Source organism: Lithohypha guttulata, assembly GCF_036872675.1.
Source record: "Lithohypha guttulata strain CCFEE 5908 chromosome Unknown scaffold_1, whole genome shotgun sequence".
Classification (NCBI taxonomy): Eukaryota; Fungi; Ascomycota; class Eurotiomycetes; order Chaetothyriales; family Trichomeriaceae; genus Lithohypha; species Lithohypha guttulata.
In genome coordinates this window covers 1,279,566-1,292,577 of record NW_027042750.1, presented here as the reverse complement: position 1 = coordinate 1,292,577, position 13,012 = coordinate 1,279,566, and the positions used below count along the sequence as shown (strand labels likewise).

The window sequence follows — 13,012 nt, the reverse complement described above, 5'->3', positions numbered from 1 at the left end:
GGACTTGGCTATCATGGCTCATTCTGTATCTCCGTCGACCTATTTGAACGCGATACTGGATGAGATTGGCAAGATATCCAAATTGACTAGCATGCGAGCTCCGATTGACGACTTGACACTAGTAAGCTTAGCTAGCGCCAAGAGAACCACATGGGATTTAGTGGCGCTCGCGTGGCATCCCTGTCATCAAAGGATAAGTGGCCTGACAGTTCGGTAGGTCTCGATACGTCCTCGAATTTGTAAAGTGTGTCCCCTGCAGTGACTGACCTGAATTCAGTGGCGAGCTCTCGTCGATTTTTGAGGTCAAGGCTTCCAAATAATTCGTCGTATGACAGGTTTTCAGCTGGGTCACTTATTCTTCGGAGTAACAACTGACCAGCTATACACATGTTCCCGTACCAGAATCATCAATTGCACACTAGTGACAACGATCCTCATCCTGCTTCATCAGAAGACGATTGATAGCGTCCGCCACTGAGATCATTTAGCCGTACGGAATATGTACGTGCTCAACTTGGTCTGTACCCGCTATGCTGCGATGCTCGCCTCGAGCTGACGAAATTCGATCAACTCATAGCTAGTGCTGTATCGCAGCGCGCGGGCGGACCCGCTTCAGACGTAAGATTACCGGAAAGAGGCTTCACTTCATTGTCAAAGCCATGCTTGACGAACCTACTTGTCCTTCACGGGCTCGTAAGCTAGTCAGCACATGGCCGCCCCGTGGATGCCACTATGCCACATGGCAAGCACATGGCGATACATGGACGGTTTCATCACCGAGTCGAAAGCGAATGACGGTTGTCTCCAACCAAGACACATCTTGCATCCATTGCTGCAAGCCACAAATTCCTGAAATGGACCCCCAGCAAGACCGAATCGCTACGCCGGGTAAGGTGCATTCGCTGCGCGGCACGGAAGAGGAAGTGGAACGCTGGCGACAGAGTCACTCGCACAAAACTCTCAGGAAAATGCTTAGTATGTCGACAGGAGACAGCTACTGGTAGATATCACGACTCTCCTCCCGTACCGATCTGGTGTTCACTACAGTCGAGGAGATGGTTGTGGTGTATCACTATGGCTAGTGATTGGCACGCAGTAGTGCTTAAACACCCAATTTTTGACCTGAAGCATCTATCGGAACACATCAGACCACCAAATCGGACTTATCACGATAGTAGAGCTGCGAGAGTGCAGAATCTCGTTAACCAGCAGTACCGATAGTCATAACGACAGTCCTCGGATTAGCAGCAATCATATCAGCGTCGAATATAGTACTGCCGTCAAGGCTTCATCCTACAATTCTTGATCTACCTATCGATTCCTCTACTCTACGGCTGCGATCGATATCACGGAGCACATATATATGGCCAGCTTGTCGACGTTACTCAGCTTGATCGAAACTACATGCACCTGTGTTCGGGCAGTGTCCTGCTCCGGGCTAAGCATTTGAACCTCATCGGCCGCAACTTCCATCAATATCGCCATCACACTTTGTGTGTCTGCGACAAAGTCGTACTATATCGATTAGACCTGCTCCTTGACTGCATGTCTCGAGATAAGGGACACTGCTTGTCAAGAACATTCCATCACAAGAAAGACGAAAGGATTTCAGGGTGGATGCGCGGAACAAAGAGTGGCTCGTCGGAGTTTCTGAGACTCGGAACTGCTCGTGATTCAGAAGGCAGTCTCTGCCTGGCGAACTGAGTCCATTGCGCTTTCCCGCCTGACCTGGATCAGCTAGGACGCTACATGCTCCATCTTTATTGAGGAAGGAGACCAGCACACCTCTGGTGACTGCCACAAAAGATCGCTCTTGCCACGCATATATTTGTCCACACTCTATATCAACTTCGAGCCGACACATGCTCAATCATTGTTCGCTGTTTGCCCGTTATATCAAAATATCTATACATCACGTCTAGCGTGGTTGAAAGAGCTCAGTGGGTCGTTTTGGAAGCTAAGTGGAGTCAAAGAGTACATTTGGGACGATATACAACAGGACGACCAACCATAATCGCGCACAGAACTTGGAAGCCTCAACACGACACAGTCTTGACTCAGACTTTCGACAATATATGCTCACATAAAACTTTCACGACCATTTAGGAAGACTCAGCACGGAAAGCAATAGATAATTCTCACTTAACACCCCCCTCCAAATCCCGACTTGTTTCGTTCCCAAATTCTATGCTCTTACTTTGAATACCTGATTTGAAGATTGACGACTTTCAAAATGGAAGAGCAGATGTCCTATGGACAGATTGGTACAGACAGACATTTCGAGCCTCAGGCCACAAGGACGAAAGAATCCTATACACGTCAGAACGATCCCCAAATATGGCGTCAATATAGTACTGACAGATCACAAGGCCACGGTTACGAAGCCGGAGTAGCGACGCATGCTCACGGTAAACAAATGCCTCCGATAACAGCTTATGAATTTACCATGATACAAGAGCCTGTGCAAGTAGAAGCTTTGGAATCTGTTGATAAGTCTCCCAAGTCGAAGAATGGACAAAGGAAAAAAACAACCTGGCCAATAGAGCCTATGCCAGTTATTGAGGTCAAGGTCATGGGGGAAGGTGGTGCCAAACCACATCCACTTATCAACGTACATCCGTCGATGTTCGCATATGCTCGACTCTATGCCCTGGACGACAATCGAGGCGTGGTCGAAGCACATGAGCTGCAAGGAAATTGTGCAGCATCTGTCTTTCAAGCGAAACAACACGGTTACATGTTCTTCCCCGACCTGAACGTAAAGTATCCTGGTAATTACTACCTCGAATTCACCCTCGTCGAGAACGTCGTCGATCAACCTCGTTCGAATTGCTATGCAGTTCCTGTAGGTCTGATCAGATCGAGGTCATTCACAGTACTGCCGCGTGGTTATCAGCTGCCACCTGCTTTACGTCCGACTGATATCAATAAGATCCTCGAGTCAGCCGGCGCGAAATTGCGATACCGAAAACCAATCCCAGAGAAGAGAAGGAAAGAGGATGATTGGGGCTCAAGCCTTGCAGATCTCCGACGAGTCTCGGTAGGCGCAAATATTGGCAATCGTCACAAGGGTCGTAAATCTCAGCAGGATGCGCCTGCCGAAGGTGTCCTCACGACGCTTCCAACTACTAATCCTCCTGTCAGCGGATTTCCATTTGCTTTCGCCAATACTTCACAGCCAATGACTTTTGCAAGTCAACCACAAACAAGCAGCAACAATACCTATGCATGGGCAAACTCTGGTATACCGGTTTCAAATGCAGATCAGCCAAGTGTTCATATGCCTATTACAGGTTCGTGGAGTAACAATCAACAGGAGATGTTCAGCTCGAGCGATGATTCGGATGAGATGATCCTTGCAAATCGGTATGCTGCGCATGAAAGATCGCAGATAAATAGTGGATTGGCAAACCTTCAGATTGAGCTGAATCCGATGAACATAGGACTGGCAGAACATCACCACTTGAACACCCTTGTACCACATCAGCAGGAGAGACCAATTTTAAATTTACCCTTTCAACAACCACAGATTCAGTACCAGAATCCCATGAATTTTGCAAATAGTCAACTGCAGTATAACCAGCAGTACAATCACTCCGAGCCTCAATTCAATCAATCTTTCGACGCTTATCAGATGGACCAAGACCCCTGGTATCAACGTTAGTCTTCAAATTCTAACCATCGACATTGCTGTGAAGAATCTGCCTCCAAGTTTGGAAGGTGCAGTTCGCTGACATGGCACCTAATGCAGTGGTTGGTGAAGCTCTTGGTTACTGAGGATTCGGATTAATGTGTAACGATTGATGATGTAGTCATGATGTCGAGCTGTCAATGAACCGAAGAGGCTACCACGAGGTCATGGTGGGAGGCTTCAATTCTGTTTGTGTATTTGTATTGTCCATAGAGAACACAAAATCATTGTAGACTGAAACCCTTTTGCCTCGCCGCGATCGATAAGACAGGAGATGCAGAAGGTGTTGCGAGGGCCGACTGTGGTCCAGGTCGCAGCTCCTCATATGGCCGCTCGCACAGTTCCCTCGCTTCTGTTCATGCGTTGTGATATGCTTGTCCTCGACCACAAGTATCCTTACGCATGCCCGATGATAAAGCGCTGATGTTGTTCTTCGAGAGAAACGAACTAAATCGCTCAAACTTGATGAGATTGTTTGAAGCGACATGCGCAACGCGACCGAGTGGTGTCTGGACCTATAGACCATGAGTATACTCGAGTACCACGACTGTACAACATCGAAATGCATAGCATGTTCGAAGAAAGAAACAAGTCGTTTCGAGCAGAAAATAACAGGACATAAGCCGCAATCGTACGATCGACGTGAGCACGATTATTTGTATTCGTATTATGCCATCGATATCCTGGGTGTGGTAGAAGCAGACCATAGACGATTGAAGCACCGGTATAACCAGAGCCTTGTTCATGTGGTGGTGTACCAGGTCATCAAGGCAATCAGAGTACACGATCTGCCTTGTTGATCGGCTGGTTTCCCGCAAGATAGCCGATTGCATCTTGTCAGCAGACGAGGGACGCGAGAGGGTAAGAGTGGTTGCATGAGTTGGGAAACGGTACTCGATGCAAGAGTGGTAATATGACGAGGAGCAGGTGGTATAAGGCGACGCTAGCGGTACCTGATAGTGGTTGTTGAACTCAGGGATGCTAGTTGAATCAACATCAGACTCGAAGCAGCACAGCACATGCGTGGGGCCACAAGCTTTTCAGAAAGAGCTGGCTGGAGTGAAATGTAAGCTCGATCATCATACAGTCTTCTCACAATCACTACTTCGCATGCTTTGAGGGACGATGTATACATTGTATGCAGGTCGTAACTTGGCTTGGGCGAGGGTTTTATCTACACACACAACTCATCCTTATTTCAAATGTCAGCAGACTCTTCTGTTCACCAATGGTCAATGCGAAGGGGTACCCTGGTTGTACTAGCAACATTGCTAAGTACTCAATTTCAATAGTCAGGTGCATTTTGCGAAAGTCTGGAAGGCGCGACCCACTGGAAACGTACCTTGCTTAAAATTATGGTCACTACACCTCCTCGTTCTCAATTGTGAGCACTCTGACGAGTTGAGACGCGATCGTAATTGGCATGTCTTTACGTTGGCCTTCAGATTTCCTCCATTGGTACCATAAGGACGCAACCGCGCCATACCTAGCTATTAAGGTATCAAGCTAGTCAAATTACACGAAACTCTGGATAACAAGCGGCGACTCACTGCAACTTGAGGTATCGCTTTCACCTGCAACCCCGGGATTGAAATACCTGACCAGATATTAAAAGGTTTCAACACCTGTTGCTCGGCTACCATATCCAAGCACAATCACTTCTGTTACAATGCCGTTAGAGGTAGTGCTTACGAAGTACGGAACGACTTAGCCAATTCTATGTTTGAATAGTGTATGCTCAAGAAGCTTCCTCACCCAGTGAAAGATTCGTGCTCTTAGTTTGTCTCTTCATTTCCGACTGCGATGTTTGTCTTCTAGCATGGATAAGTTGTACTTACCTCAGAATAGAGTGATTCCTAGCAAGTGGGCTCGCAAAGTTCGACTCTTGTCGTATACTGTGTGACGTTTGCCTCAATAATACCTGATTCGCTCTCGTACTCTGATTCGGATCTACCTACTATGGTAGCAACCATGTGGCAATCGACTGGCAGAGAGGACACAATCGTAGTATATGCGAAGTTTCTGAAGCTTATAATGATTGCTCGATGTCTAATGCACAAATACAGGCCACTTTCGGGCACTTTCACTAGAGTAAATTGAGAAAGCAGAAGTCGGGAGACGCGAGGCAAGAACGATCCCGAATCACGTGGTCGGTGCCTTCCCTATGTGGCGATGATGTCTGCGCATCAAGCTCTTTGAGCGCTGCCTCTTCAACTATCAGTCTTTCCAACCATCATTTCCGGCATCACTGCCAGTCTTCTCAAGAGCACTTGTGTGGTGCTCGTCCTTCTTGTTTGCTGCAAGACCTTGTTTTTGCCTCGAGGCGATTGACAAGATATAGCCACCAAGATGGCGAGCAAGGACACCCTTTTCAGGTCGGCGTCTATGTCGTTGACCCAGTTGTATACCTCGAATGAAATTGGACGAGAAGTAGTCTCTGCTCTTGGTGAGCTTGGACAGGTCCAGTTTAGGGACCTCAACAGCGAGACAAGCGCGTTTCAAAGAACCTTTACGAAAGAGATTCGAAGGCTCGACAACATTGAGCGGCAACTACGATATTTCAAGGCTCAAATGGAAAAGGCCAACATTTCTATGCGAAGTCGTTACGATTTTGACGAGGATATGCTCGCCGCTCCTCAAGCCGCTGAGATAGACGAACTCGCTGATCGAGCCGAAAGCCTTGAGCAACGTATCAAGAACTTGAACGAGAGTTATGAGACATTGAAGAAGCGAGAGATGGAGTTGACCGAATGGAGATGGGTATTGAAAGAGGCTGGCAGCTTTTTTGACCGAGCACATGGACAAAGTGAAGATATCAGACAAAGTCTCGACGATGATGATGCACCTTTACTTCGAAATGCTGAGGCTGAGGAGGCCCGTGTCAATGGCGACGCCGCTCAACCGCAGCAGTCTTTCGCAGTCATGAATATTGGCTTCGTCTCTGGTGTTATTCCTCGAGAACGACTCGCAGCTTTTGAGCGCATTCTGTGGCGTACCCTTCGTGGCAACCTCTACATGAATCAGTCCGAGATTCCAGACGCCATTATCAACCCAGAGGACAACGAAGAGGTTCGCAAGAACGTTTTCGTTATCTTCGCTCACGGCAAGGAGATCATTGCAAAGATCCGAAAAATCTCTGAAAGCTTGGGAGCTGACCTATACAACGTCGACGAGAACAGCGATTTGCGTCGAGACCAGATTCACGAAGTCAACACTCGACTCAGCGATCTTGCGAGCGTCCTGCGCAACACAAAAAACACCCTCGATGCTGAACTTACCCAAATCGCTCGATCTCTTGCTGCATGGTTGATTGTCATTAAGAAAGAGAAAGCTGTCTACAATGCCCTCAACATGTGCTCCTATGATCAAGCACGCAAGACTCTCATTGCTGAGGCTTGGGTGCCAACCAATTCTCTGCCACAGATCAGAGCAACCTTGCAAGACGTCAACGACCGGGCTGGTCTGTCTGTACCAACCATTGTCAATCAGATCAAGACCAACAAGACTCCACCTACGTACAACAAAACCAATAAGTTCACCGAGGGTTTCCAGACAATCATCAATGCTTATGGTACAGCCAAGTACCAGGAAGTCAACCCTGGTCTCTACACCATTGTTACATTCCCCTTCCTGTTCGCCGTCATGTTTGGTGACTTCGGTCACGGTGTCTTGATGTTCATGGCTGCCTGTGCCATGATCTACTGGGAAAAGCCTCTGTCTCGATCTAAGCAAGATGAGTTGTTCTCGATGGCCTTTTACGGTCGTTATATCATGTTGATGATGGGAACTTACTCCATGTTCACCGGCCTTATCTACAACGATGTCTTCTCCAAGGGTTTCACCGCATTCGATTCTGCTTGGGAATTCCCGGAAGAGGGCCGTCCTGATGTGACAGGACATCTCAAGGGCAGTTATCGATATCCATTTGGTATTGATTGGGCTTGGCATGGCTCAGACAATGACCTTCTCTTCAGTAACAGTTTCAAAATGAAGCTGTCGATCCTGATGGGTTGGTGTCATATGACTTACGCATTGATGTTCTCCTTGATTAATGCTCGACATTTCAAGTCCAAGATTGATATCTGGGGCAATTTTGTGCCTGGCATGATCTTCTTCCAGTCTATCTTCGGATACTTGACCTTTACTATCCTCTACAAATGGTCCGTTGACTGGTATGCTGAAGGACGAAGCCCACCATCTTTACTGAACATGCTTATCCAAATGTTCTTGTCGCCAGGAAACGTTGAACCTGATGAACAACTCTACTCTGGTCAGGCCACAATTCAAGTAATACTGGTTCTTCTCGCCGTTGTCAACGTCCCCATCCTTCTGCTTCTCAAGCCTCTGTACCTTCGCTGGGAGCATAACCGAACAGCAGCTAAAGGCTATCGTGGTATTGGAGACACCAGCCACGTTACGCATGCACTTGACGACGATGACGAAGATGGAGACACTCGACATATGAATGGGCGTCCTAGCACAGATACTGACGAGGGCGCTATGATTACTGAAAATATTGGCGATGAAGAGCATGAAGAGTTCGAGTTTTCCGAGGTGATGATCCATCAGACTATCCGTGAGTACTTCAAAAACGACTGTTGTTCCAATACTAACATGTATAGATACCATCGAGTTCTGTCTGAACTGCGTCTCGCACACCGCTTCGTATCTACGACTTTGGGCTCTTTCTCTTGCCCATCAACAGTTGTCGGTTGTGCTTTGGGACATGACGTTGAACAACGCGTTCACTGCAACTGGTGGTCTACAGATCGTCATGCTTGTTGTTGCTTTCGCCATGTGGTTTGTTCTAACTATAGCTGTGCTTTGCATCATGGAGGGTACTAGCGCCATGTTGCACTCACTGCGACTACACTGGGTCGAAGCTATGAGCAAGCATTTCATCGGTGAAGGTATACCGTTCGAGCCTTTCAGCTTCCAGCTTCTTCTAGAAGAGGATCCTGTGGACTAGGGCCAATTTGTCGATTATTCTTGTCGTCGTAGATAGAATTACATAGGTCAGAATTCAATTGTACTTGCTGATCGCAAAGCGTATCTTCTTATCTTCGAGTCTTGGTAACGGCGTCATGGTGCATGATCAATCGTTGCTCCTGTGGCTGTGACGGATCGACCTTGCAGATATTCTTCCGTGGACAAACGCTTTGGGGAATCTCAGCTTCCGCAAAACTGCCCAACACGAACCATTCTTTTTAGGTTCCCCCTTCGGCCAACCAATCGATGTCACTCTCAACGGTTCCATTGCACCTTCCTCGCATATCTTTTTCTCGCTAATTTTGCTACACGCAGCTGTTTGTAGATATGGCTTGTCAACGTCAGCTCCTCTTCTGTCACACGCAAACACCTTTTAAACGGAGCTTTGCAGTATTTAGTAGTCCATTGACGACAGCATCAGAACATTCGACGAGTGTATCACGGTTCAATTCGAGCTGTCGAGTTATCCGCAGGCATAGTCATCATTTGGATAAATCACCCAAATTATCGGACGCCATCAGTGCATTCAAACGAGATAAGCATCATTCTGCGATTGCCACAAGTCAAGCAGCAAGAAAAGAATCTTTGATCAAGCTCAAGCATAAAGACGAAGTCATGGGTAAGTTTACCGGGATAACCACTAGCACCATTCCCTATTGCCCTGCATAGTTTTAGCTCCGAGAGGGGGGGTATGGTCATCCTCCGAGGGAAACCTTCAGCAACATTCTTGGATGACTGGAGTCTCTATGAAGTGCTCTAGCAGAGCGAAGTGACGCAGAACCAAGCGTCAGATTATGGCCTCGTTCATTCACCACGTGTTCAACCATGACATATCGTCGTAGAGATCAACTCTCGCCCGTCACCACGATCTTGGCCTTGACACAAACCCAATATCGCCATGAGTTAAGCATTGAAACACATGACTGACCTCTTCTCTAAAGCAGCATCAAACGGAAACAATGACAGCTTTAGCGTCGCCTTCGAATCCAACTCAAAATGGCGCCGCAACCTCGCCGAGCTCAAGCCTGAGCTCTTCGAAAAACTAGGCAAAGGTCAATCTCCAGAAATTCTCTGGATTGGCTGTGCCGACTCTCGCTGTCCAGAGACAACCATTCTCGGCCTTCAGCCTGGTGACATCTTCTGCCACCGCAACATTGCCAACATTCTTGTACCAACTGACCTCAACAGCCTGTCAGTCATCCAGTATGCAGTCCAGTACCTCAAGGTCAAACACATCATCGTCTGCGGCCACACTAGCTGTGGTGGTATTGCAGCAGCACTCGCCAACAAGAAATTGGGCTTGATCGATACCTGGCTCATGCCACTGAGACATCTCAGACAGCAGAATCTGAAGATGCTGGAGGAGCTGCCAGAGAAAGAGCGGGGCCTCAAGATGGTGGATCTGAACGTTAGACGAAGCGTTAGTGTGCTTCTTGAGAACCCTGTTGTCATCGATGCGATGGTTGAGAGGGGCATGCAGGTTCATGGTGTGATCTACGATGTTGGGAGTGGTGAGCTGAACGAATTGGACATTACGGAGGATGATGAGCTTGTTGCGGAGAGGCAGAAGGCCTTCAAGGTTGCTGAATAGATGTGGACGAGAGGCCCGTTCATACCCAGGGTCCTCGGGATAGACCCTTGCGAGAGGTAGAAGCAGATTGCCAGGTGGGATTTCGGTTCTGTTGCGTAGCATAGAGTATAAGCCATTATTTATAACGATCAACAAAAAGCCCTATATTGACGGTACTTCCGGGAGCAACAATGTGCAACGATGCATTATTGGGAGCTGTTGTGCGGGACGATACATACAGCGTAGATTGTTAGGATCTCTACGTGATCGAAGACAAGCAGAGCTCGTGAATCAGAAAATGGCACAATTCAATCCATTGACACTTTAGCTCCGTTGTGACCACACTACCATCCTGAGATCAGCTATGCTGTTGACCTTCCTCCAACTTATCCACTATCCCCTTCAAGCCTCATTCACAAGACGTAGGAGCTTATACTGTCTTAGCTAACACCTCCTCATTATTGTGTCCTCGTTTATCGAAGTCTAATATGTTCCAGCACCTTGCTCAGACTGAGCCGCATGTTCTCAGACCTTGGTTTCGCTGTTCTTCGATTCCTGGTCATTTGCATGCTGACACCGTTCAGGGCTGGCGGAGTACGTGTCAGATTTGTGTTTATCATCGCCAGTCTTGGCTGTCTGATACCTCTGATATGATCATCAAGGAAGTGTACAAGCCTTTCACGCCACGTTATCAGCGTGTCTTCGTCCTCGATCGCGGCCATTCGATGCTTTTGGTAAAAATAGTGGTTGTTCATGTCGTGCCAGCCATCAAGGCGAATTGTCAGTCCGTCCAGCTGGTGGTTTGGCTCGATATGTTGGGAGAACACCTCGTACCATCTTTCCTCTGTACATTTGTCCTCGAATATACATCTGCCCATGTGGTCCAGTGCCAATTTGTTGCTCCAAAATTGACCGATAGCTCGACTTTCGGGTATCCAATCAGTGCCGATGTCGAGAAACAGGTACTTAACGAGCTTGAGTGTCTCGACTCCGATACGTTGCAGCCACTAACTGCAGGCACTAGGATCGTTGAAGTAGAATTCGTTCCTACTGTAGTAGATCTTCGCGCCAATCGAATGAAATCCTTTGCAGACCGACAAGATGGATAGATTGACATTGTCGAGATCAATAACACCCGCATCGTCATAGCATTCAGACTTTATAGCTTTAGCCATCATGCCTCGACGGTAGAAAGGTCGCACAGTATTTTCTGTCTCCAGGATGTGGCCGAAGATATTGCTCCATAACTCACGACCGAAGCGCTCGATAGCACTTCCGCGGGCAGACACGATATTCTCGTGTATTGTAATATCCTCATGAAGCACAGCCTCGGCCTCAAAGAACTCTTCAGTCGCATCGTCAGTATCGTCGTCGTGGGCCGAGGGTAGTGTCGGCAGTGGCGACTGTGGCGTTCCTCTGGTTGATGGAGGAGGTGTTGGCAAGGGTGCTTTATCGAAATTCGCAGAAGGGTTGGAACCTTCCTGGCAGAATAACGCACCGCGCTGCTTGTTACGCTGTCGTTTGGCTTGTCGCTTGCGCTGATTACGTAGCGTTTTTGTTGTCTGACTTCGAGTCGCCTTGGGAGGTGGGCTGGTGGTAGGCTTGGTTGGCATAGGAAGTAGCGGTTTGCTGGAGATTCGTGCCTCGAACTCTTCTTCCGTGAATCTGTATTTAGGTGGTTGCTGTAATTCCGAGGCTATAGGGGTAGTGATGGAATCAATTGCTTTCTTAGCTGGCGGAGAACAGGTTTTCTTTATGTTCGACTGCTCTCGAGATAGGTCTTCGTCAGCAGATCTTTTGCGACCATCCGAACTAGTTCGCAATTCGTCCATGAAGTTCCTAGTGCCTTGACTTACGGGTTTGCGGCCATATGTGCGCTTTCGTTGCCAGTTTGAAGGTGCAGTGATGGAAGGTGGTTGTCGCATGGTGTAGTAAAATAAAGAGAAGTAAAAGATCAGTTGCGATGTCTCTTGAATGCAGCCTGCACTGTCGTACCACTCTCCACTTCTTCCTTCACTTTGTCGTCTGCCGACACCAATTTCGGCATTAATTCGATCACTTGATCGACTAGACCATTCGGTATCACTACTACTCCTTCAATTGGATCTGCAAAAACAATGTCGTTTGGTGAGACGTTTACACCACTGATATTCACGGTGACGTTGCGACTGTGAACCTTGGTTTCAGCACCAGCACCCACTGTAGACTGTCCAGACGCCCAGATCTAGAAAGTGAGGTAATGTCAGCAAAGACACATACTTGGTCGGTTCTGAATGCAGAGGGACTTTACACAAACAAATGCAGCCGCTGTGACACTAAGGCAGGGAAGGAACAAACAAGATCGCTCTCTACATCCGAGGATGGACACATTGTGTAGGGGATACTCACAGGCAGTCCCGACTTCTCTAATTCTGTCATGTCTCGCACTCTTCCGCCAACTACACAACCTTGCAGGCCTCTTGTTTTCATGCGAATTGCCATGATACCTCCAACAGCTGCACATGTATGATGTGTTGGTTGCTCGATGATTAGCACAGTACCTTCTTCTGTTTCATCGACCCAATGACTTCCTTTCGGAATAGATTGAGACTCGTTTTCCGGCGGCGCAGTGGTTGTGTCTAACTTGTCAATGAGTTTCAGAGTGCTGGCACGTGCTATGATTTTTGGTTGGCCAGATCTAGGGGCCCAAGGAGCGGATGGTGCATATGGCACTACAATTGATCAGAATGTGGCTGCCAGCAAGATCTATCCCAGACGACAGT

General features: G+C 47.9%; 5 protein-coding genes across 5 annotated transcripts; 3 read left to right on the top strand and 2 right to left on the bottom strand.

Moving 5' to 3' along the window:
• Positions 1 to 2,233: 2,233 nt before the first annotated feature.
• VEL1 (velum formation-related protein) lies at positions 2,234 to 3,664 on the top strand (the record flags this gene model as incomplete). Its single annotated transcript, XM_064894856.1, has 1 exon — positions 2,234 to 3,664. The coding sequence occupies one exon, from the start codon at positions 2,234 to 2,236 to the stop codon at positions 3,662 to 3,664; it is 1,431 nt and encodes a 476-aa protein (XP_064757543.1).
• Positions 3,665 to 6,040: 2,376 nt separating this feature from the next.
• Positions 6,041 to 8,660, top strand: VPH1 (H(+)-transporting V0 sector ATPase subunit a; the record flags this gene model as incomplete). The annotated part of the gene is made up of 2 exons (XM_064894855.1): positions 6,041 to 8,267; positions 8,314 to 8,660. 2 exons carry the CDS (start codon positions 6,041 to 6,043, stop codon positions 8,658 to 8,660), a joined length of 2,574 nt encoding a protein of 857 aa, XP_064757542.1.
• Positions 8,661 to 9,295: 635 nt separating this feature from the next.
• On the top strand, positions 9,296 to 10,271 carry LTR64_000469 (uncharacterized protein; the record flags this gene model as incomplete). The annotated part of the gene is made up of 2 exons (XM_064894854.1): positions 9,296 to 9,299; positions 9,625 to 10,271. 2 exons carry the CDS (start codon positions 9,296 to 9,298, stop codon positions 10,269 to 10,271), a joined length of 651 nt encoding a protein of 216 aa, XP_064757541.1.
• Positions 10,272 to 11,257: 986 nt separating this feature from the next.
• On the bottom strand, positions 11,258 to 12,175 carry LTR64_000468 (uncharacterized protein; the record flags this gene model as incomplete). Its single annotated transcript, XM_064894853.1, has 1 exon — positions 11,258 to 12,175. The coding sequence occupies one exon, from the start codon at positions 12,173 to 12,175 to the stop codon at positions 11,258 to 11,260; it is 918 nt and encodes a 305-aa protein (XP_064757540.1).
• Positions 12,176 to 12,204: 29 nt separating this feature from the next.
• LTR64_000467 (uncharacterized protein) lies at positions 12,205 to 12,668 on the bottom strand (the record flags this gene model as incomplete). The annotated part of the gene is made up of 2 exons (XM_064894852.1): positions 12,205 to 12,474; positions 12,639 to 12,668. The coding sequence occupies 2 exons, from the start codon at positions 12,666 to 12,668 to the stop codon at positions 12,205 to 12,207; spliced, it is 300 nt and encodes a 99-aa protein (XP_064757539.1).
• Between the last annotated feature and the right edge of the window lie 344 nt (positions 12,669 to 13,012).